Source organism: Pleurodeles waltl, chromosome 6 (assembly GCF_031143425.1).
Source record: "Pleurodeles waltl isolate 20211129_DDA chromosome 6, aPleWal1.hap1.20221129, whole genome shotgun sequence".
NCBI classification, from domain to species: domain Eukaryota; kingdom Metazoa; phylum Chordata; class Amphibia; order Caudata; family Salamandridae; genus Pleurodeles; species Pleurodeles waltl.
The window spans coordinates 1,556,308,689-1,556,332,607 of record NC_090445.1 but is presented as its reverse complement, the minus strand read 5'-3'; the positions used below and the strand labels follow the sequence as shown (position 1 = coordinate 1,556,332,607).

Below are 23,919 nucleotides of genomic sequence, written 5' to 3'. Positions count from 1 at the left end.
GTGGAAAAAGTGTTGTAGGATTCCCCAACACACCCCTTTTTTTCCGCCCGCTTGACGAATCACAGTGAAACTTTCAACACAGCAGCTGAACGAGTTGGTGTAGTGGTTTTGAAAATTTCATAGAGGTTGTCAAACGTCACCAAAGTTATTGGCAAAACTAAACAAACAATTCGTCTGTGGTAAAAGTTTTTTTAACTCCATCACTTGGCCGTTGAAATATCTATTGTTAGATACCAGTTCTGTATATTTTTTATTTATTAAGTGCTTTCACCAAAGCTTTGAACAGGAAATTATAAAACTAGTACAGCAATTTACTATCTGAGTACGCTCATTAAAAGCACATGTTGGAGGAATAAAATAGCAAGAATTGGCCTGGAAAGGCAATAATAATATGACAAGTTTTAGGCAAGTGCATAAGATTAGAAAAATGGGAGCTAAATGAGCAGTAGTTGAAAGTGTGTTTTCAAATTAATAAAAGAAGAAACTGCTATTAGCATGGAAGCAACAAGAAGCAGACTTTGTGTAAAGGAATGCAATTCAGAGAGTTGGTATCACAAGAACAGATGCTGATGAGCCAGGCTATGGACTTGTTTTCAAGTGATACTTGCAATAACGAACCAAAACCTTAACACTAATTTATTAGGGGAAATTGATTGAAGAGGGAAAACGTCCTCATCATAGAGCCCAAAAAAGCGATGGTGCAGTGACGTAACCATGAGAAGCAATGGGAGGAAATCGGGGATTTTGTTACATGTAAAGTGAGGAAATTACAACATGTAAAGATATTGCACAGTCTAAAGTGAATAGTGAAAGGCAGTGTGAAACTATGGATTAAAGATGAGCAAAAGATTAGTTCGAGAGTTCATGTAGATAGGGAAAGGTTAAAAGTGGTCGCAAATAGAATGTAAATGCAGATGTTAGCAAACATGTCATTGGATGTAAATGAGAATCTCTTTCATTTGGATTTCGGTACAAAAAAAGTGATTAAAGCATATGCGTTAACAGAAAAGAGACAGTTTGAAATAATATCACAAAGATTCTGAAGAAACAGGTGAAGTTTTGTGCCTAGCTTACAGTACAGACCACAGACTCTACTGATAGGTGGTAGAGAAATAATATATATGAAAAGAAAAAGGGTAACAGTTCTGGGTTACAGGGGGAGCAGACGCTCCACTGCAGTGCTGAAGGAAGTTTGATGAGTAGTATGGTGTTGACGAATCTGTGACAGTATCAAGTTTAAGCTGCAGCATCTACATATTGGACCAAGATGGAAGGACCAGAGGACACTAAGAGAAAGGCTTAGAATGGGATTCCAGAGAAAACAAAATGACAAGGTTTTATTGTAAGTCTGCAGGTAGAGGAGAAATATCAGTGTGGATGTGAGGAAGCAACTCCTACATTTGCCAGTAAAATATGGGTGGCTGGTATGACAGCTACCGGGCACAACTAGCAGGCGGTATTCTAATTTTAAGAGTGGCAGTTTCACACCATGCGCTCACTCTCTGATCACTACTGGGAAAGTTACATAGTCCCTGGTTTGGTTGATGGGCACTGCAAGTATCCTTTTGCGGAGAAGAAGGCACAGGTGATCAGTAAGTAGCAATCATTGTCATTTTGCTCCAGTTATGGAAGGTGACTTGCTGTTGCAAGAGACTCTTAGCAGACCTTCTTTTTCAGCAGCAAATGCCTGACTGTAAACTCACCCTCCATACAAGAATCTATTATCTGCTAGCATACACAGCGGATCTCTACTGTACAAGATATACCCAGATACCCCTAGTGACTCATAAGTTCTTGTGTATCTCATGTGAATACTGGTTTAGCTGAAGCCAGTGAACACTTCTCATGGGTTGAAATCTTTTGGGCGAATCTTCATCTCCACCCTGCGAAGTGAGTACAAGGATCCATGCCATCCGTACCATGTAATGCCATCAACGTTTTGAGTGTGTTCGCCTTTGCGGTAGAAGACACCATTCAGGTTGGAGTCTGTGCAGCAGTTGTACCAGTATCCACCTGTTGGTAAAAACATTTGTTATTGAAGAATATGGGGCCAGCTCACCACAGGCTCAGGAAACTAGACTCTGTTATCCATTAAAATTCCACCTTGTAAGTAGCAGAGTCTTGTCTGGTGCACTTCTTCACAGAGTAACATAAGTGAGCTTTGTGGTATGTCATAATCTGTATCAGCTCTAAACACATTCACCCTTGCAGTACTGACAGATGCCAGCCACCTTCTGGAATGCTTCTCCCCTTAAAACTGAGATCTTGCTAAAAGCATCCCAGATGAGATGGCATTAAAACATACACATATGCTGCCTTTTGCAAATACTTATGCTATCCCTGACAAACCTGCACTCATACCTCACCATACACACACTATTCCATAATCTAACTAAATGTCTATTGTTACACATACCAGTGCTTGTTCCTGTGGCACACAGCCATACCCATGCTATTCCATGTCACAAAATCAACTCCATGTTGTCCTGTGGCACCATGCCCATTTTAACAATACTTCTCCACAGCCATTTTGTCTTATGACAGAACCACATCTTGACACAGGACCAAATCTCTCCCATTTCATATGATGTAGCATGACAAAATTCAACAATAATAGAAGCAATATTATATTGGTAAACCTGGCCAGGGTTTTATTACGTCTTCGAAATGGAAGTGCAAATACAAACTATAGTCTTTTCAGGACTTTTATCTTGAGGTAGTCACTTTTGCCTCTATGTTTTGCATTAACAGAATTGGGCTGAATGTACGCTCTTAGTTGAGGCATGCATATGTCCAAAATATTTTAAGGTTGGCTGATTAGAGGCATATGTGGCCAGTTCATTGTTTTGTCTTAAGCACAGTAGCTCCAAGAGGGTTAGCAACCAGTAAGACAGTAGTAGCTGCAAGTGTTGATGGGTACTGGTAAAGCCAATAGCCTTGGCAGTAGGCCTTTTGACTTTGCCCATACTTCTTGTGTTTTGTTTTTGCAAAACCTTATTGTTGAGGAAACTGGTGGACCCCCAGTAATCTAAAAATTGGTTTAAAGCATGAACATTTTTGGTCACAAAATGCAGAAATGGTCATAGTAATACATCATTAAAGGGGGCTACTTTGTGTGTGCATGTGCTCCTTGTGACAGGGCAGAATGCCATCATTCACAGTGAAATCAGCCAGTACACAAAGTGGGCTGATCCTATGCCCCATTCTGTATGCTGCAGTGGGCGGAACAAATATGTGAATTACATAATAATAGACCAGGGGGTGAAGAGTGCTGACTGAAAGCCTATATAAGTAAATATATTATGCATTTAATTTTTATAAAAACAAAAGGAGTTGGGTAATGCCAAACCTAACAATGGGTCATGAAGCAGGGTGTTCTGGAAAAGATAATCTTTCATTACTACTAATGAACCCTCTTTGCAACCATTGATGGGGTCGAGAGACAGCTTAGAAACAATAGGGGCAATGATGGAGTTAATTTATAAGTACTTTCATCCGCATTTAACACCAACAACCAATGAACCAACCAATAAAGTTATTTTTGTTTGCATGCAGAGGCTCAGACTGAGAGACTTCGCACTAGGTGTAGGTTTCATACTTTGCAAAAAGCAATTATTTTTCCCTCATATTATTCTAAGACTCACTATAGTTTCTGGTATCACTAATGGTTCTTTGTTCTCATCCTTTCTTTTACATTTGTACCTTCACCCCATGACCTGTTTTTCCTTTCTCAAGATTCAATTTACCTATGCTGATGATTCCTATATAGTCTTCTGGTTAGAATAAATGAATCCTACAGCCATCACCAATACAAGCCATGTCTTTCGGCAACGCACTCTTGTCTTTGGTCCTTAAGGTAAATTCTATCTCATTTATGGATTCTGCCTTCCCTGTCTCCTTTTATGGGGCTCGGTTGTTAATACAATAAGTACTCAATGCTTGACTCTGGCAGCACTTAATAGTTGGATTTCATTGCCTTCCTGTTACTAGAATCCCAAAGGCTTCAGATTGCAGCTGTGTGCCTTGAGGCTTAATCAGAACAGGTGCTTTCTCTGGTTTGGCTCTATTTGCCATATTATTCTGTGAGATTTAAGGTCCTTTCCTTCATGATTCAGGCTATACATTGTCGTGGGCCTCCTGTTTTCAATTCAAAGTTTCATTTCTACACTCTAAACTCTTTCCATGATCAGCCTAATAATACATGTTTTCTACCTGTATCTGAGGTAGTTTACATTGAAGTGGAAGAGAATAGTTTTGTAGGTCTCAGCTCTAGACGGCGTGCATGCACTGTCTCGGACTGAGACATGCTGTATCCCCATCATGGGTTTCAGCCCTTCCATAGCCTTCCATTCGCTGGCACCCTCGTCATCCATTTTGCAGTATCCCCATTCATCAAAGGCAAAATACGTCATGCCTTTTATGCTATTTAGTTCTCCCCGAGAGCACCGGCCAACTACTCTTTACTTACGCATCGGCCATTTTTTAGCCATTGTTTCAGGACTACATTTTAGGATGAGCATAAGCATTAGACCTCATGTATACTTTTAGTATACTTCTTGTGACTTAAAGCGATTTTATTTTGTTGGTTGCAGTGTCCTTTAAAAATCCCTGCTAGCTAGTTTTGAGTTCTGCCTTTTTCTCCCTTCTTTTTCTGTTTCAGAGCGGTGACCGACTACTGTATTATTCCACTTTGGTTTCTTTATCTTTTGCTGTGACAGGCTATTTTTGTTATTTCTTTGGTGCTCTCCTTTGACTGTGGGTGTTTTAGGCTGGTAGCTGCCTGCCTCTTTTTGCAGCATTCCGTTCCTTCCACATCCTCCCATGTCACTGACATTTGTTTGGGCTTTATTCCAGTGTTGTCCTCATTTACCCCTGGTTCCTAAAATAAGCTTATTTAACAAAAGAAACACCCAGTCATTTAGCTCACTGCTCACGAACGCTACAATATCCCCTTTCTGGCAGAATGTAGCTAAACCTAGAAGCAATGATGTGAAACTTGCTTAGCCTCGTATCGCATTTTGAGTGTCTCTTTTCAGGGCCCCTCCCTGACAGCACTCAGGCCATCGCACACAGGGCATTGCTTATCTCCTATATAGGGGCCATAAATCTTATCAGGCTGCTCTGCTCAGCGAGGAAAGAATGTTTGCAAGACTTTTCATTGTGCTAAAATAAAAAGAAAATACGTTTACACAGAGCAAGGTAATGCAGTCATCTTCTTGTCTCTTCTCAAGGGCTTGTGATTTCTGATGTCAGTAGTCGTCAGTGACCACCAAATAATGGCAGGAAAGGGCAAAATTATGAGACAGGGTTGACCAATTTATGTGGCAAGAAAAGTCCAGTTCTGAATTTACAATGCCAATAGCTCTAACTCAAGAAAATGCAGGACCTTATTGCATTGCAATTGCTTGTCTATTTTGATTTAAATGGATGACCTGTCCCGCCACACTTTAGGAGCGCTATTGTTCCTGTCACTCGATTATTTTGGTTTTAATGGGTGACTAGTCTTGCGACACAGTAGGAGTGCTGTTGTTCCTGTTGCTCCATTTGCTTCATATGGCTGTTTTCTTTATAGGCTTGGATGTTTAACATTGCCGTTTGTGTTTTATGAGCTTCGTCATTGAGTCTGTGAGACTGAAAACATGTTAAAGCGACAGTGTTTGCTAAAGGAAAGTTCTGCACTATTGTTCCTGTCACTTGGTTTGTTTCATATTGCTGCATTCTGTTCTGTTTAGACTTAGATGTTTAACGTTGTCGTTTGTATTTTAGGAGCTGTGCATTGAGTCTGTCCTCTTTTTGTGCCTCTCGGCCCGTTTTCTGCTTGTTTCTTGCCCTCTGTTTGTGCCTCTCATCCCATTTCTTGTCTTGGTTTGGGCCTCTCTGTCTGTTTTTTACCCTCGGTTTGTGCCTTTCTGCTCGTTTTTTGCCCTCTGTCTGTGCCTCTCTGACCATTTTCTGCCGGTTTCTTGCCCTCTCCTTGTGCCTCTCTGCTAGTTTCTTGCCCTCTGTTTGTGGCTCTCTGCCTGTTTCTGGCCCTCTGTTTGTGCCTTTCTCCTTGTTTCTTGCCCTCCGTTTGTGGCTCTCAGCCCGATTTCTGCTCATTTCTTTCCCTTTGTTGGTGCCTCTCTGCCCGTTTCTTGCCCTTTGTGCCTCTCTGCCCGTTTCTTGCCCTTTGTGCCCGTTTCTTGCCCTCAGTTTTTGCCTCACTGCCAGTTTTTTTACTTTGGTTTGTGCCTTTCTGCTTGTTTATGTCCTCTGTTTGTGCCTCTGTGTCCATTTCTTGCCCTCTGTTTGTGCCTTTACAACTGTTTCTTGCCCTTTGTGCCTCTCTGCCCGTTTCTTGCCCTGTTTCTGAATTCTGTTTTTCTTGCCATCTGTTTGTGCCTCGCTGCCTGTTTTTTTGCCTTCTGTTTATGCCTCTCTGCCCATTTCTTGCCCTCTGTTTTGCCTCCTTCTCCTTTTTCTGCTCGTTTTTTGCCCTCTGTTTCTGCCTTTCTGCTTGTTTTTTGCCCTCTGTGTGTGCCTCTTAGCCCGTTTCTTGCCCTGTTTGTGCGCCTCTGCCCATTTTCTGCTCGTTTCTTGCCATCTGTTTTTGCCTTTCTGCAGGTTTCTTGCGCTCTGTTTGTGCCTCTCTGACCATTTCCTGCTTGTTTCTTGCCCTCTGTTTGTGCCTTTCGGTTTCTTGCCCTCTGTGCCTTCTGCTCATTTCTTGCCCTCTGTTTCGGCCTTTCTACTAGCTTCTTGCCCTCTGTATGTGTCTCTCTGCCCATTTTCTGCTTGTTTCTTGCCTTCTCTTTGTGCCTTTCTGCTCGTTTCTTGCCCTGTTTGTGACTCTGCCTGTTGCTTGTCCTCTATTTGTGCCTTTCTGCTTGTTTCTTGCCCTCTGTTTGTGGCTCTTTGTCCGTTTTCTGCTACTTTCTAGCCCTCTGTTTCTGTCTTTCTGCTTGTTTCTTGCACTCTTTGTACCTTTCTGCTAGTTTCTTGCCCTCCGTCTGTGCCTCCCTGCCCATTTCTTGCCCTCCGTCTGTGCCTCCCTGCCCATTTCTTGCCCTCTGTGCCTCTCTGCTTGTTTCTTGCCCTCTGTTTGTGCCTCTCTCCCAATTCTTGACCTTTGTTTATGCCTCACTGCCCATTATTTCTCGTGTCCTGCCCTCTGTTTGTGGGCCACTGGTTTCTCACACCCCCACCCGCCTTCCCGTTCGCCACCCCCACTGCCCTCCTGTTCACCACCCTCACCCCATTGCCAAAGCAATAGGTCACCCATTGCAAAGACCTATTGGCTTTGCCAGTGCTTGTTTAATAATATCACTATTAACAAAAGAAACATTGATGTTCTCTCCCAGTTTCATAGGACCAATATATTTAATTGTTTCGCCCACAAGGTATTTTGATGGATGAGATCTTGCAACAAAGTGATGTCTATGGTGGTACACATTTGTTGTTATTTATATACAAGTAACACATCCTAACATCATAAAAATTAAAACAAGTGTTTGTTGGGCATGTGTCCTCCTGAAGTACCTTACGAATTTTATTTTGACTGGTTTGTAGTACTGTTTTATCAGGAATAAGAAAGCTCTCAAACTTCCCGCTGACGTTTATATACCAACAGTTCAGAGACATCTGGTGAAAGATGCAATGCTGTATCTGCAGTGCAAATCTCAGGAAATGTTTAAAACGTGTTGCCTCCTAATAATGAGCCTTAGAATCTGAAGGCCTGATTTAGATCTTCGCAGAGGGACAATCCTGACAGAGGGGATTATTCCATCACAAACATGATGGAAATCCTCTCTGCCATATTACGATCCCATAAAAGCCTATGGAGATCGTAATACGACGAACGGGATATCCATCACTTTGTGACAGAGTAATCCATCTGCCAGGATCTACATCAGGCCCTGAATTTGATCTGATTATCTAATGGTGCCTCTATTTTGAAAGTTGACTATGGCTTGTTGAGTAAGATTGTATTGTTAATTTCTATTACTACTGGTTGTATAGACGGCGTAATACTCTAGCATTCAGGGTCCATACAAGATGGTTGTCCTGAATAGCTCAAATGTTTATGTCCACGGGAGTATCTTACTTTTATGTCACTGTACAGTTTCTCCCAGTCTTCACCCCTTGATCCCACAAGGAACAGCCAACAAATGTTATGCAAGGTTGCAGTGTTATTAGGAATTCATTGAATATCACCTCCATTTCCAGGTGAATAGTTATGTGCATGTTTTCCATTCCGAATGCCAGTGTTCCTGCCCAATGTGAAGCCAATAGCTTAACACTAGAGGTCAATACTGCTTGTCCTTTCATCACCTGTATTTAAAAGTGCATTGCATTGCAATGTTAGAATCGCCCTGATTAATCTTTTCTGTTAAGGTATGAAAACAAGTGGTTAAAATCAGGATCCTACATCCTCTGTTCTGTCTTTGCTTATAACTCATTAAATGCTAGAGCCAGTGTAAGAATGAAGCGAGTAACGCTATTTCTCAGATCCATAGGCCTGTATCTGATCTTAATTTCCTACTGCTCTAGCCTCCTGAGCTCTCCAAAGGCAATCATATGCAGCTTTATGGTCAACATCACCAATCCCTGTTTTTTCTACAAATGGAGGAAATGATTTTGTGAGGTAACCTATTGTAATGATGTCCCAGTTTTGCATATTATATGGTTTTATATGTGGGATCCTCTTCAGGGCGAGCACTATTCCAGCATGAAGGATGTCACTATCCACTCCCCTACCCTCTAGAATGGCAAAATGTGTATGTAACCCTTCTCTATTCTTCTCTCTATCCATCCAAACCGGACCCTTCATGTTGCCCTCCCTACTTCCACCTGTGGCTTATCTACTCCTGCTCCCAACATATCCTCCCCACCTACCTCGGGCAGAGTGGTCCAGCTACTAGATGCCTTCCTTATCCCCTTTCTCTTACATCTTCAACACGTTGATCTACTTTCTGCCTGCTCCTGGATAAACCTGTGGATCTGCTCCTTTCTGGACGACTGTTCAGCTCCTTTGAACCTCTTTTTTTCTATTCTCTGTTCCTGTTGATCCGAATATCCCCTTGGTGGCCATGCTTTGACCTTGCTGCATTCTTGGCCATCCTGATCTTGCTCCCATTGTCACTCCTAGGCTTAGCCATTAAGGCACTTGTCTTTGTTTTTCCCTTTTTGCCCCATTCCCCTTGTAGCTTCCTTGTGTACCTGTATGCTATTTTCGACCCCTCCTCCTCTTTCGTGGCACAAGTCACTTTTGGGCCCCTTTCTATGGGTCATTCTGCCTGGAGGCCCTCTTCTCGAGCCATTGTCCCTTCTAAGGTTCAGGTTCCTCCTCGCCATGCCAAATTGAACCCTCCTCCTGTTGTGTTGCTCCCTGGCCCTACTCCCTCTCACCTTGCCGGAGTTGGGCGCAGTGGTCCAGGCACTTGTCGTTGTCTTTGTCCTTGGTGCTGAAGGCTGTGTTGTTGTGGTAGCGCAGAGAGTCTCGACCTGCTGTGCCATTGTACTCTCCGAGGAGGAGACGGTAGCTGTTAAACCCATCGCTGATGCTGAAGTGACTATACTGCGCATAGCTGCTGCGGCCTTCCCAGTCCTGAAATGAAGGGGGCATAGTTATTGTCAGAGATGAGAGTTTCTAACTTATTTACGCTTCAAAAGACAAGTTATCCTGCCTTCACTTTCTGTAGCAGCTGCTCTGCAGTCTGATATGACACGCCTCAGTTGCAGCCTGCTGCAGCACACAGGTTTGCCACACAGCCTACTGTCCACATATTATCTTACTTTACAAAGCATTTGATCACCACGAATGGCTCCTTGGCTGGTCTGAGTGAGAGACTGGAATATACTGCAGTATGTACTTACTTGGGAGACTGTCTTCACTAAACTTGAAAATAACCAGGCTTAATTTGCTTCGGGAAAATTTAACGTTTTTGGATTTTACACAGATATATTTTAAAGGTGTTGCAAATATGTCCGGAGTGACTGCAAAACGTGGTTTCTCATTTTTATTTCCTAGACCTTGGGAACTTTAAAAGTAGGTTTAAGGCGTATGTGTGGATTATAAGTCTCAGAACAATTAAGAAGACACCTGAAACTAGTTCCATAATGGGTTTATTCCGTGCACAGTTACATGGCTCTACCCAGGCAGCATAAGTGTGTTGGGAATGTCGGGCCTTTTTGGGATATAAAAACACATTTGGTACAACTTAAGCTTAAATCAGCCCTGTATTATGAAGGACACTAGAAGCGTGACCTGCGCAGTGCAGTTTCACACACCATTCACACATAGAGAGAATGTCTGCAGGACATCTTGAAAGGTACGCCCTGCATCTTACAAAAAACGGAACACCCGGTATACGTCCAGCAGAATGCAGATACTCCTTATAAGTGTGCATCATCCCATTCACACAAGTATCCTCCTGTCCCCTTCACAACACATTGGACGGTACCAGACACACCCAAAGAGTACACTTCAGATAGTCCACAAAAAGGTTCTCAAAAGCACACAGAAGCACATGTGATAATAAGCATTGGTTCTGCGCTTGGGAGTTCAGACCCACATGGCTGTGACTTGTATTTGGCAATCTGGCTGACAAACTTACTGTCTCCAGTAGCTCCCAGCACACCCTGAGCTAGGACACCATCAGACAGTAGACGGAAGATGTGCAAAAAGAAACAACAAGGCTACAGGCCTTTTCCATCTATACACCCAGCATTTGGAATGACAACGCTGTATTCGCTGTATTGGGACTGCCCGAGCCCTGCTCCAATTCAGGAAAGAGCCGAGGACACTCCCCTTTAAAAAACACTACATTGTGATGCTCTTACTATCGAGTTCGGCTCCAAGAACCTGGCTACATCTACAATCACAGTGTTTCTTTTCCTTTGACCATGTAGAGTGCTCGGCTAATTTTTGACTAGGTTTGTGCTATATAAACACCACACATATGCATAGAAGCCTCTAAGCATACAGCACTGTGTTTTATTAGGTAACCAACAGCATCAGGTGGGGCTCTGAGATTACACATACATCGCACATTGGATTTATTGCATAGTTTGGTATTGCCGAGCTCACACCACTACCAACCATAACAATAAACCATTCCAACTTCCGGCAGAACACGGATCCAACACAGTTAAGAGGCACCACGCACTTAATTCTTCATAAAATAACTGATAACGCTTAAGCAGCGCCTATCCTACATTCAGTAGCTGGATGTATCTACAGGGAAAGTGTGGACTGTAACAAGGGACATCTTCTATCTGTGCACCACACACACATCTTAAAGCGGGCAATGCACATGCCAGACCTTCAGACGGTGCGTACTTGTATTGATAAAGATATCAGGCCACACACACACCAAACAACACTAAGTCATTCACAACTAAACGAATACACAAAATACTATACACACCCATTCTATCTATATTTCTATTCAAACAGTTCTGTTACACAGCCTCAAGACCAGAGAATGAAAGGTATTCAAACTCTAACAGGGCCACAAGGCCATACTAATGGCAATAGAGAACTATATCAATGCATTTTAACATAGCATCCAGTGACTTAGTTATGGCTTCCCCTAGTCCCATTATTGTAAAATCTCACTCGCCCCACAGCCTTCCCTTGTACAATAATGTCCCACCTCATCTACATTCTGTTCCTTTGCAGTTTTGTAACGCCTCTCTGGCCATAGAGCACTCAATGCTCCCCAACTTCGCTTAAGGCCTATTCTTTATTAATAGCTTCAATCACACACACACACATACTTATCATTTTAAAGTGCAGTGTCATTCTAGTGGGGGCGCACCCTGCTTCATATAGTTTTGAAACACGTGGTTTACAGGTTCCCTTACTTACACCCAGTTTTGGCGCACTTCACTCACAGCCAGCTCCCCTCCTAGCATTAGCCTATCTCTCACAGACTACCCTGCGCACAGTATTGTATCACAGCCTTTTCAGTTAATCCCGCTCTTCCCTGCCAGGTTACCTCCATCTCTACGCGGAGGGTGGTGGGGCGCTGAGTGAGGCGGAAGATGTTTTCATTGCCCAGCCAGAAGTCTCCTTTGATATTTCCGAAGCCATCCTTGTACTGCTTCCAGTCGCGGTTAAAGGAGATCAGGCCGGCCTTTCTCCTCTGGATGAGAGTCCATCCGCCACCATCAGTTTCCATGTCGCAGAACACCTGAGAAGATAAAGAGCCCACATCAAGGGAGGTCCCAGTTGGACTTAAATCCGCCACATTGAAGGGGGTGCACTTCAGCGCCCAAACTAAAGCCCCTTTTATATGAGGGAGATTGCAGGCAGGTGGGAGGTGTGAAGTATATTGTGGCTTTCACTACTCGCTCCTGGGCAGGAGAGGGTAGTTCAGCTTAAATTGCTCTCTCTGGAGTGGAGGGGAACAGAAACGCTTACACCACACCACCCTCGGCTGAAATACAGTATTGCCCAAGTCCCTGTGGGCCCTCCCTTTTCCACCTGCACGAGCCTGCGCTAGCGCGTGCACTGACAAGACTGACGAACGTGGAGCCCATGGACGTAATAAAAGGAGCTTGTGATGGGGTGTGCAAGACGCATGACGCACTTAGGCAGACTATGTGGGCATCTTGGGGCGGCCAATGTGAGGATCCGGGACCCATAGCAATTGAAACATGAACAGCGTAAAGGCTTTAGGGGGTCGTTTACAGTTGTGTAGAATGAGTGGACCACTGTAAACTGCCAGTGATATCACCCTGTCAAGCTCACGGTTCACCCACTCCAATTTCAATCGGGGGAAGTGTGCTCCTACCGGTGCGCCACATGGACGACCGGCCGTATTGGCCAATCGTCCCGCTCTGTTTAGGGTGGGGTGACTGTCACTAGACTTGGCAGTCCTAGGAAGAAAAAATATCCAAAGACCCTCATGGGTCGTCAGGGTCATTTATCTGTTTGTGTGCTTTTCCAGAATAAACTCCCACTTTTGGAATTCATTCTTGGAAAACAAAAACCGCTGTCGAGCTTCACTGAAGGAAGAAGAGTAATACCCATCTGCCTCCCTGGGTTCTCCAAGTATGAGGGACGGGCTAGTCTGGCGTACCCTTCGCCTTACGGTAAAATACCCCTTGATCCAGGAGCCTTCTCTACTTCACTTTCAGTGGACACCTGAGCCCTGTTACCTGCACGCTATTTGGCGCGTGCTTGTTCTGTGTGCAAACTGTACTGTTATGCACTGAATACATTTCTTTCATGTCTATGTAGTGGTCACCCTTAAAGCTTGTAAAAGTGCTATTTTCAAAATAAATATGATAATGCCAATCTACGCTTTTTTGTAAAATGTGTGATGGCGGCTATGAGCGAGCGCCTAGCCGTTTCAAGAGGGAATGAGTGTGACTGCTTGTGTATGTTTCAATGTTTTCGGTTTTCCAGTTTATGTGCAGCCAGGTACGCATGTGATTTGCTCTCACCTCCAGCTCAGGGCTTCCGAGAAACTCATCTGCTGGTAGCTTGTAAACTCCAGAGATTTTGTAATTCTTCTGGAACAGAGAGGAACAGTCGTAGACGGCATCTGTGGAAAGAAAGGAGACCTTTATCTGCAGCTGCACTCAGTTGGCATCGCTATGTTGCTCCCCTGTCTTGGATGCATCCGGTCCCTCAGGACTCCTTCTGTCCTTCCAGCACCTACGGTCTCCACATATTCCCTTGGTCTCTCTGCGCACTCCAGGTATCCTATTTGTACTTCACATGGTCTTGTTGCACTCCAGATCATCTCCCACCATCTCCAGGCTACACTGGATCTCTCTATGCAGTCCACCCATCCCGCTGCACGCCATTAGGCCTCCAAATGCTGCCTTGGCCTCGTGGGCATCTAACTGGCCTTCTGCACACTCCCCCTGAGTGCTTAATTTATGCTTGTCATTTCCGGTGCTGAGCACCAGCACTTACTTTTGAGGGCCGGGGTTTATCTTCTGCCTCATGTGTCTTTGCTGGGAGCAAAAGACACATGGGAAAGACGGAGGAAGAGAAAAACGAAAAAGTGTCACAAAGGGAGAAAGTAGAAAGCTGCTGGGGTGTGCTGAAGGGGCAGGGAGTGGCTTTATATGGATTGAAGAGGCCCAAGATGGCTTCAGGATTACGCTGCCTTAGTATTCCGTGTTGCCACATTTAATTGCAGCAGCCGCGTGTTTAAGAAGAGGGCTTTGGGCACCGGCACCTTTTTATTTACAAATTAAGCACTGCTCCCCCTGGCCTCGTCATTTTAACCTCCAGTCTCCATACTACTATCCTCTCCGTATTCCTCCTGGCCACTTCTGCACCCTCCCTCTTCCCACACACATGCGGCCTCTCTCTATACTTATGTACTCAGTTGGTCCTTCAACATTCTTGCGACCCATCTGCATCCCTCAGGATCTCTGTGTCCCACCTTGACCCTCTATATTCACAGACCCTTGTGAGCCTCCACCTAGCTTGTCTGCATTTTCATCATCAGGACTGTCGCTGTCTGTTTTCTCAGCCATTGCTGCATTCTCTTGCTCTTCCCCTCTGGATCCAAGCATGCCTCCTCTTCACAATCCCCTGGTGATCTCTGCCGGAGTCTGAGAAGGTGTTCTCCCTTTCCTGTCTTTTCCCCAATTCCACAACAGAGAACGTGAACCTCCATGGTTAGTGTAAGTAACGTAGTGGTCGGCGATATAGTGGCACATGGTTAAGTAACTTACACATCTGTTCACATTCTCTATCCTTGTCTTATCTCTGGTTCCCATAGAGGTGCTATGGAGAGTTTTGCTACCATGGAGGGTACATTGTAGTTCACCAGTACACCAGTTAACTCAAGCACTAAAGCTCAGTTTGGTGATGCTTTATTTATCTTTGTAATTATTTCCAGCAGTGACCTACAAGTACTTGTCCACCATGCGGATGTTGAAAATATGCTGATTCAACTCTCTGGTTAATATGCTGCAGTCATTATAAGTTGACAAGAAGAGCTTGTGGTATAGAGTGTTTTGGTAGATCTATTTTGGCAATGTGACCTATAGCCCTGGATTGGGCGACACCATGTGTATGCAGGATGGCTTGAATTGGTGTTCTTTTCTCTGTGGTAAGCACTGTAGGTTACAAATAGCTGTGCCTCGTAGGGCATCTACTAGCTGAGATCGGTGATATGATTTGGGTAGAAGTAACCATATGTCGGACAGATGACCCAGGACCGTAGGTGAGTCTGACTGTGAGATTCCCCAGGTGTCACCATAAGTCTGTGAAATACCGGGCATGGACGGAGGCACTCTGTAAGAACACTGGAATTGTGGTTCATCGGGTGGGTTACTCTTCATAGCTGTTTGTTTCTAGCTCTGTTTCTGAGATGCCCTAAGGAGGGGAGAGGTCATACTGTATTTTTTAAATGACTTGGGAACCATTGGTCCTATGCCCCTGAGATTCCTTTGTACTTTCTGGGACTTCCCCGTCAGTGAGATGCATTGATGAGGAGGCTCACCGTGGTGATTTGAGATGCCCTGGGGAAGATGTGGTTCAGCAGGTCTCTGTGAGTTTCCCAGGACACTGTGTTTGAACTTTTGTGCAGTTCGTGAGATGATTTAGAGAGTCTGGGCCTGAGATGCCCTATGGGTCACCCACTGACTGAAAGATGCCTTGGGAAGGATGGGTGTCGCTTTGTCAGAGATGTTTAGATGGATTTGGGGATCCCATGGGTCTGTGAGGCAGTCCGAGAAGATATGAACTGTTGCTTGTTAGTGAGATAGCTCAGTGGACTGTGTGACTTATATGGGCTTGTGTACAGTATACAAGGTACTCCGAGGTTGAGCTGGACCGCTGTGCTTCTGAGTTGCCATGTAGATAAACCTTTGATTATGGTCTTGGGAATTGGTTGCCCTTTATCTGAAGATGCCCTGGTGGGTTTTACGACCCCTTGTGCCTGTGAGATACGTTAATCAGGGGTCTTTTACTGAGTCTGGGTTACCATAGGAATGTGCCAACTATCCTGCCTGCAATGCCAATTGGTAGACATAATGAGTGATCAGGGGAGCCATTTTAAGTACATGTGCAGAACATCGTTCAATATGAGTTCCCCAGCTACATGATGGTACCACTGAAACTAGGGATGTTTGGTATCAAACATCTCATATTAATAAACCCTTACTGATTCCAGTGAGGAATTAGAGGTGCCCCCTGAAAAACCTACCAACTGCTGGGGTACTGGGCGACCAGTTTTAGCCAGCCTCCCACCAACAGCCGTATTTCTGACACCCCCCACCGCCTCTAGGGTAAGTCAGGAACAAAGCCTGCTATGGCAGGGGTGTTAACACGCCCCTCCCAACAGGATGGCCTGCAAATCTGCATTCCAAGGCAGGGGGCTTCAAAGAGTTCATCGCCCTTGGTATGGAGATCTGGCTTCCGTCGGAGGAGAAGATGCTGACCCCCTGACCAAGATCCCCTTTGGCACCTGGACAGGTGGAAAAAATAGTAGTCAGAAAGGCATGTCCACCCCTCAGGTCAGTTCCACCCCTCAGATGAGATGCCTGATGTGGACATGAAATTTGAAAGTCAGCCATCTTGGTGATGACAGAACTCGGAACTCTGGGACAGGGTTATGCCCACTCCCCACAAAAAGTCGTCATATAGGGGGAGCATAGTGACTCCAGGAGAAAGTAGCCCATTGGCTACTACCCTACACTCCTCTAAGACCCCTGAATTCAGTGTTTAGAGTAGCCCCTGGCACCAGAGGATCAGATCCTGCTGACCTGAAAGAAGAAGAAAGACACTCCAAAGATGCAAAAACAAGACCTGAAGACCAGTGACTGACTCGGCATCAACCCTGCCAACCTTTATGCCAACTTCTACAGTTGTGACAAAGATGCCTCGTCCTGCAGCTGCTTGTGCCTCTAAGTAGCAGAGTTTCTTCCCTGCATCTTCCAGGCACCATAAGAAACACTGCAAGTACTCCAGAGTGCCAAAACCCATTGCTGGACAGCACCACTGCACCTGTACCCCCCAGCCGGAGTTGAAGTGGGCCAACAGTGCAAGCATGGTCCCCACGCCCTCCAGAAACAAAGTCCATCATGGGTCTTCCCAATGTGACCTTCACCCTGATGCCTGCAGCGTCTTTCTGCAGCCCCCCCCCCCCCCCCCCCCCAATGCAACCGCCTCTGGTGACGGAAACCCGGCTGTCCCCTGCACCTCTGTACCCAGTGATCCTGGACCGACGAGAGGAGGACCAAAGGTGTCCCTCGGCCTTTTGAGACCTGAGCCCACTTGTTGGTTTGGTCGGACTGGACCTCCAATCCATGCCTGCATGTCTCTTTCTGTAGGCCCCCCTACCGCGACCGCCACTGTCAATGGAAACCCAATGGTCCAAGACACCTCTGCACTCGGACGCCCCGGACCGAGGAGAAGTGGCCCACTGGTGACCCTCAGCATCACAAGAACTAAACTCCCATGCTGGTTCACCCGGTCAGATCCCCCGGTCCCTACCTGTAGCAGCCGTCTAACCAGATGGATCCCCATTTACTTCAGCAGAGCACCCGAGACAGAAATACAGCACTGCACCCGGCTGTTGGTGTGGCCTAGGACACTGTTCTGTACTCACCTTAAGTCTGGAAGGTTGGTCCTGTAAGTTGCTGTGGAGTCCCTGCTTGCCGTAAATGTTTTCTCTCCCATAGGGTAACATTGCAGCTTCATAAAATTGCACTGGTGACTTTTCACTACATTGACAATTTCTATTGCAAAACATACTTACCTGATTGTATTGATTCTGGTGCCTAAATACATACAAAGATACTGGTTATTTTTGTAAATTGGTGTGGATCTCCTTATTGAGTTGTGTGTCTCATTTATTGGCTGTGTGCCTAACACTCCTTTCTGATAAGCCTAAGAATGCTCGACCACACTACCCCCTAAACGAGCACCTTGGGATTGCTAGAGCAAGCCCCTGTCAATCCATAAGGGAACCCCTGGATTCTGCACGGTACCTCATTTTGGTATACCATATAAAGAGACAGCTTCCTACACCCGTTACAACTGCCCATCAAGGGATAGTAAAAACTGGTAAATGGCCCCCACCATGAGAGAAGTCTCCTATGACGAGTAGAGTCTTTTTTTTTACTTTTCCAAAAATAAACTCCTGCTTTGTTATTTTATTTTTGATACTAAAATAATATTGAAGGTTTGCTGTACAGCTCCATCGTGTTGACACAGCCATCCATCAGACTTTCAATGCATTTACAGGCATCTCCTTAGCTATGATCACTTTATGTATTGTTTTGTATGCTGCTGGGTTTCCCACAGAGTCGCCACCCCTCCATCTGTGTGGCTTGTGACTTTGTGAGGTAGGGTCTTAGCACATGCACTCTGTTATAGATCCTGACTAGTGGATAACCAAACTGCTCATGTCAAGTTCACAGTATCACTCATAATTCATGTACCTGAAGGACACTTAGCTGCACTTGCATGCACTTTGGGAAGCTGGAGTGGTTCAGTACTGTTGGACAGGGACCAACGTCAGCCAGGGACAACTTCTACAAACTGCTGCAGAGCTGTTTGTGTGAGGCCAGAGGTAGAGTTCTCGAGCATAGGGTGAATATATGCGAGCACTAGGAGCCCAGGGGAAGGGGGATAGGAGTACGTTTACTGATGTCACCAGTAAACAAAATCATTGTATACAAATTGTGCGGGTAATTGATCCAGGCAAGGGTTTGGTGAGTTGGGGTAGCGTTCCAGCAGTCACTAGGCAAGGCTTCTCAAAAGTAAAGAAATGAACAGCCTGGGCCCTTAGTGCCCCTCAATCTTTGGCCAGCCTTCATTAGGAAAACAACCAGTAAAGCCTCACCTGGAAAGAAATATGGCTCCACTTAGTAAAGATTGCTGTTGTGTCGTTTCAAAAAGAAGACTCATCTATTGTTAAAGAAGATCACAGCGTGTCTTGTCTTAAGCCATTACCTCAACGAAAATCCAGTGGGAACTGTTGAAACCTTCATTGTGGAAAAGCAAAACACCCTAACTACTGACAGCGCTGTCATGCTTCTCTCAAGCTGGCATTACACTCTAACAGAAGCATTCATACGTCTCACAAACTGGTAGTTAGTTACACACTGCTGGGAACCCTATCAGAGTGGCAGTCACACACTAAAGTACACCTTTCAAGGACTAGAAGTCTCACATTACCTGTCTCTGTCACCCCCGACTGAGTAGCATTTCGACACTGATAACCTATTTCTACCCTTTACACACTTGATGTTACACACTACAGACAATACTTTTACACCAGTCACAGACTAACAGTCACACACTACCTGGAGCACTGTTACACTCCTCGCAAACTAGCAGTGGTAGCAATGGGGATAGGTATTTCTCTGATAACATAATCTACCTCTTGATGGGGAGAGGTGAGAATTGTGTGTGTGTGTGTGGTACTTTTACTGTGGTTAGCAAGTGACTAGGAGTGAGTCAACGGATAAATTAATGGGTGCATGAGTGCAAGGATGAGTAACTGAGTTAACGGAAGAATGGAAATGTGACTGCATAGATAAAAGCAAATATGCAACATAAGCTAAACCTACTTACTTACTGTGGAATTCCTATGCGTTCTTACCTCCTGCTGCTGAGTACTGTTAATTTTAACAGTTTAATTTCACATCTTATTTATGACAGCCGTCAAAGAAAAATGATACATTTGGTATAAAATTTTTGTCAATTTCCAAATGGTAGCCTACCGAATAATGGCATATTATAACTTAAACATTTCTTAAATTAAGCTAAATAAAGTCCTTGTTTGTCTCTGTGTCTGTGAGATGACTGGAGGGAAAGTGATCTCTTCGGAAAGGTTAGCCTGTGTCCGTGAGATTCTCTGTTATGAAAGCCCATTTGGTTTTGGCTGTATGATAATGCACCTGCGAGTTACCCTCTGGATGGAGGTTCATCCCGTGTCTGTGAAATGGGCCTTAGTGGTAGCGTGTTATATCATCTCTTTGTTGCTGTGCCCATAGAGATTTCAATATGTATCCCTTGCCTCTGGGATACCCTGTGGGTTGAGGGTTAAAATGTCTGTGATGATAGCATGCTATCCTGCGTGAGCATTTGGTTATCCCGCGTCTCTTAGTTCATCTGAGAGTGAAGGTTAATTGTGTGTTTTTACAGTGGGCGATGGCATGAAGGGAGGGGGTTATTTCTCTTGATTAACCTCCTGCGGGATGTTCCAGAATGGGCGTTATAGTGAATACAAGAAATACTAGGTAGGGAGCTTGAGGGGTTAGGTTGAAAGTGAGTGCAGTGGTGAGGGTGGTGTTGGAATCTGCCTGGGCTACGGGGTAATGCTAGCTGTGTGGTTGGGTGTGATGGTGTTGGGGGACACAGGGGTGTCTCATTTTTTATGATGTTAGTAGTGAGTTGTAGGACACCTTTGATTTGGCAGTGGTAGTGTAAGTGGTTGATATTGCATTCGTGAAATGCCCTGGAGTGGAGATGAATGTAAGAGTGTTGGTGATTATGATGATCCAGTGGTACTGAGCCTGTGGGGCGCAGTTTCTTTTTACACACCAAGCTCAGTATGAGCTTCTATAGAATGACATGTTTTAGATGTTCTCCAGGATCTAATAAGTCATGGTGTGATAGTGGGTTCAGAGTGGTGGTAGATTTAAGGGATAACAGTGTGTCTGGTGCTGATTGCGAAGCTGGGTTGCACAGTGGCTTCTTACCTGTTAGGCTCTGGGTTCACAACCTGTAATAAATATGCTGTGCGTTGGACATTTTGAGTGCCCTATTGGAGAGGAAGGTGAGAATAAGTGAAGTGGTAAGGGTGAAGCGGGCAGTGTGCACTAGTCTTATACCCACTTAGCTTTCCTTGGCCATCTTTGAGATCCAGTGCAGTGAGTATAATCCTTTCTGGAATGCCATGGTGATGTATAAGAGGTTGTACGATGAAGTGGGGTCCTAAATGTTGATTCCCACATCACTGGCAGGGATATACTGTGGAAAGGGTGTAATTCTGTCTGCTGGATGTTCTGATGGTGAGGAATGTTGTAATGGTAGATGTGTGGAAGTTGGTGGTTTGGGGCATTTACAGTTGTGGCTTCAGTGCTCTTGGTCGCTGTTTTTGAGATGCTGCAGTATGGATGTTATTGTGTATCTGATACCCTGGTGATGACGAAGTGGAATATGGGGGAGGAGTTGAGGGGAATGGGAGTGGTGGTCATCGACCTTAGTGTATTCATACTGTGGAACACTCATTTTTCTTCTTGCTATGGCATAGATGTTTTCTAATCTGACACATTTCTAGATAGTCATGGGTCTGTTGGGGGTGGCACAGTGACGTCTAATCTTCTGTCATCAGCTATGAGATATTGTGTAGTGGGTGTCATCTTGTGCTTTGAATGCCGTAGTAGGGCCAGTAATGGGTAATGTGCCACTGGTGCAAGTAATGGTGAGGGTGATGTTGTGCAAATGGCAAAGGTGATTGTGGTATGGATCTGTCTGGGTCTTACTGTTCGAGCTCTAGATCACCTTCTCCAAGATACTGGGATGAGTGGTTTCATCACGTGATGACAATAGGATATTGATGGTAATGGTAGGGATAAAGCTGACTTTAGCTCAGCTTTGCTTCACTATCTGAGATGCAGTGCGGTGGGTGTTATCCTTTAAGAGGGGAGCCCCTTTTTGGTCATGTTATGGAACGTGGTGGGTGTTAGCAATGGTGTTGGTGTGGAGCAGAGGGTTTTCATCTGTCAGTCTTCGTGTCACCATCTGTGAGGTGCTTTGATGTTTGTCTTGCTCTTTGTGGAAAATACCCTAAGAGTGGTGATGGTAATTTGGTGTAGTGGAGTTCTTACCACTTTCTCATGATCTGTGAGATTCTGTGGGTCTTTATAATGGAGATTGTGGTTTAAAATGGTCTGTTTTTGGGGATGCTGGTGCAACGACACAGTTGGGTCCGATCTGCCAACCTCTCTGTCCGCTTCTGTGAGAATCTGGGGTTTTTCTATTACTCTGGAATGCAGTGATGGAACGTGGTGGAGGTGGTGGTATTGAGGATTGTGATGGTAGAGTGAATTTGGGTGTTACCTGTTGAGCAGTCTGCCAGCATCTTTGAGGTGCTGTGAATTAGGTGTTACACTGTCTCTGTGAAGTGGTGGAGGTGATGAGGATGTGGCTACAGTGCTCAGTGGGTCTTACCTGTCGAGCTCTGTGTTACGGTCTGTGCTGCTTGCAGCTCCATAATATCAAGCTGCTGGTCGAGCTCCGAGTAGCGGCCTTCGGCCTCCCCGACCCGAGTTTCCAGACGTTTGTGGGCACCTTCGAGCTCCATCACCTGCACCAGCACATTAACCCAGGCACCCTCCTGCTTCTGGGCCAGCTCTTCCAACTGCCTGCTCAGATTGGCCACCTGGGCTCTCAGCTCCCGCATGCCCTCGCAGCAGGGGGGTTCCTTTCGGATTGAACTGCTAGTCATCCTCCTTTTGGGTGTCTTCTGCAACAATGCAGGAGCAATGGCAAGGCAAAGGAGCAGAACGCAGACCCATGACTGCCAACGTGAAAAATACCCAGGTTTCATTATCACCAGGAGTAGGAAAGACTTTGAGAAACTAGATTCCCAGCAGTTACGATAGACCCGCAGAGGACTGGGATAGGACCTTGCAGCTTGGGCCAGGCTTTGTGAGGCTAAGGATAGACACTTAGGGGGTTAAATTAGACCGTCTGATTCTAGGGATAAACCTTCTGAGGCGAGAGATGGAGCCTTAGCTAGATATAGATAGGCTTGGGATAGGCTTTCTGAGACTAAGGATAAGTCACTTGGGTGGGCTTTAACTAGATATTTGCGGGCTTGGGGTTGATGTTCGGCGGCTCGAAATAAACCTTCCAAAAGTACTCGAATGGACACTCACTGTCTGGAACAGACCGTGTGGACTGGACCACTGCAAGTATTCAAGTACTTGTGCGCCGAGGGTCTCCCGAGTGATACGCCACCAACTCCATACACTCCTCCTATCTTATTTATAATGGCCCCTTCTGCCTCAGTTGAACCACTCCGTTTTAACGCAAATCCCTCAATCGCACTTTAGCTTCCTGTGTTCAGTCTCTCCCAGCCCACGCTGGCTCACATGGTCTTATGGTTTCTGTGTCGGGTTCCTTGTTCAGAGCCGAGCTCTGGTCTCTCGCAGTGATGGGTCGGTCTCTTGTTTCTCGCAGTGATGGGTCGGTCTCTTGTTTCTCGCAGTGATGGGTCGGTACCTTGTCTCTCTCGCCTCTCGCAGTACCAGGTCCGTCTGTCTGCCTTTCGCAGTACTGGCCTCCGGCCTGTCACACCCGCACTAGACGGCAGGTCGCCGTCCTCTCGCAGTTCAGTGCTGGTCTCCGGCTTCTCGCGCCACAAGGCCGGTCTGCTGCCTCGCGCAGTATAAGGCTGGTGTTCCTAAGGCGTCAGCTCCTTCCTGACATCTGTACGCTCCACTTTCGCGGCCGTTTAAATATCCAGAGTCTGTTTTCGTTTCCCCTGTGCCCCTCCCGCGGCAGGCCCTCCTCTATCTTGCGCTGTCCCCATGTGCCAGGCTGAATCTAGCCAGAGGTGGGGGCCGCCTGAGGCTGCCCGCATAGCAGGGGCCTTGGTAGCCGGGGTGTTATTTTCCCACATGGCGGTTTCGCTCGGGATCTGTAAGGATCCTATTTATGTGGTGGCTCTCGCGTAGCACCGCCTGAATTTGAGCGAGATTAGGATATATTCTTTTTACAGCCCCGTGCATGTGTTGTTTCACATTAGAAACAATAATCGGGCGTCATCACGGCTACTGTTTTACTGTGTTCACCTTGTCACTTTATGGACTGTCACGCTGGTCATTCGTTACACATTGTGGGTGAGGTATGTTTCTTTGGGGATCTGGGGCAGTTAAAGTTTACTGGGCAGTACCCCATCCTCCTGTTCTGATACTGTTATTTGCCGCTGATGCCACAGT

At 45.6% G+C, this 23,919-nt stretch overlaps 2 protein-coding genes across 3 annotated transcripts in view; one reads left to right on the top strand and one right to left on the bottom strand.

The window, feature by feature from the left end:
• The window catches only part of MTOR (mechanistic target of rapamycin kinase), a 1,113,749-nt gene that overhangs the window by 499,212 nt on the left and 590,618 nt on the right, over nt 1-23,919 (top strand). The window lies entirely within an intron of this gene.
• On the bottom strand, nt 232-23,488 carry ANGPTL7 (angiopoietin like 7). The gene is made up of 5 exons (XM_069241236.1): nt 22,145-23,488; nt 13,435-13,535; nt 11,982-12,176; nt 9,388-9,586; nt 232-2,013 (listed from the first exon to the last, which is right to left on the bottom strand). Exons 1-5 carry the CDS (start codon nt 22,521-22,523, stop codon nt 1,844-1,846), a joined length of 1,044 nt encoding a protein of 347 aa, XP_069097337.1. The 5' UTR covers nt 22,524-23,488; the 3' UTR covers nt 232-1,843.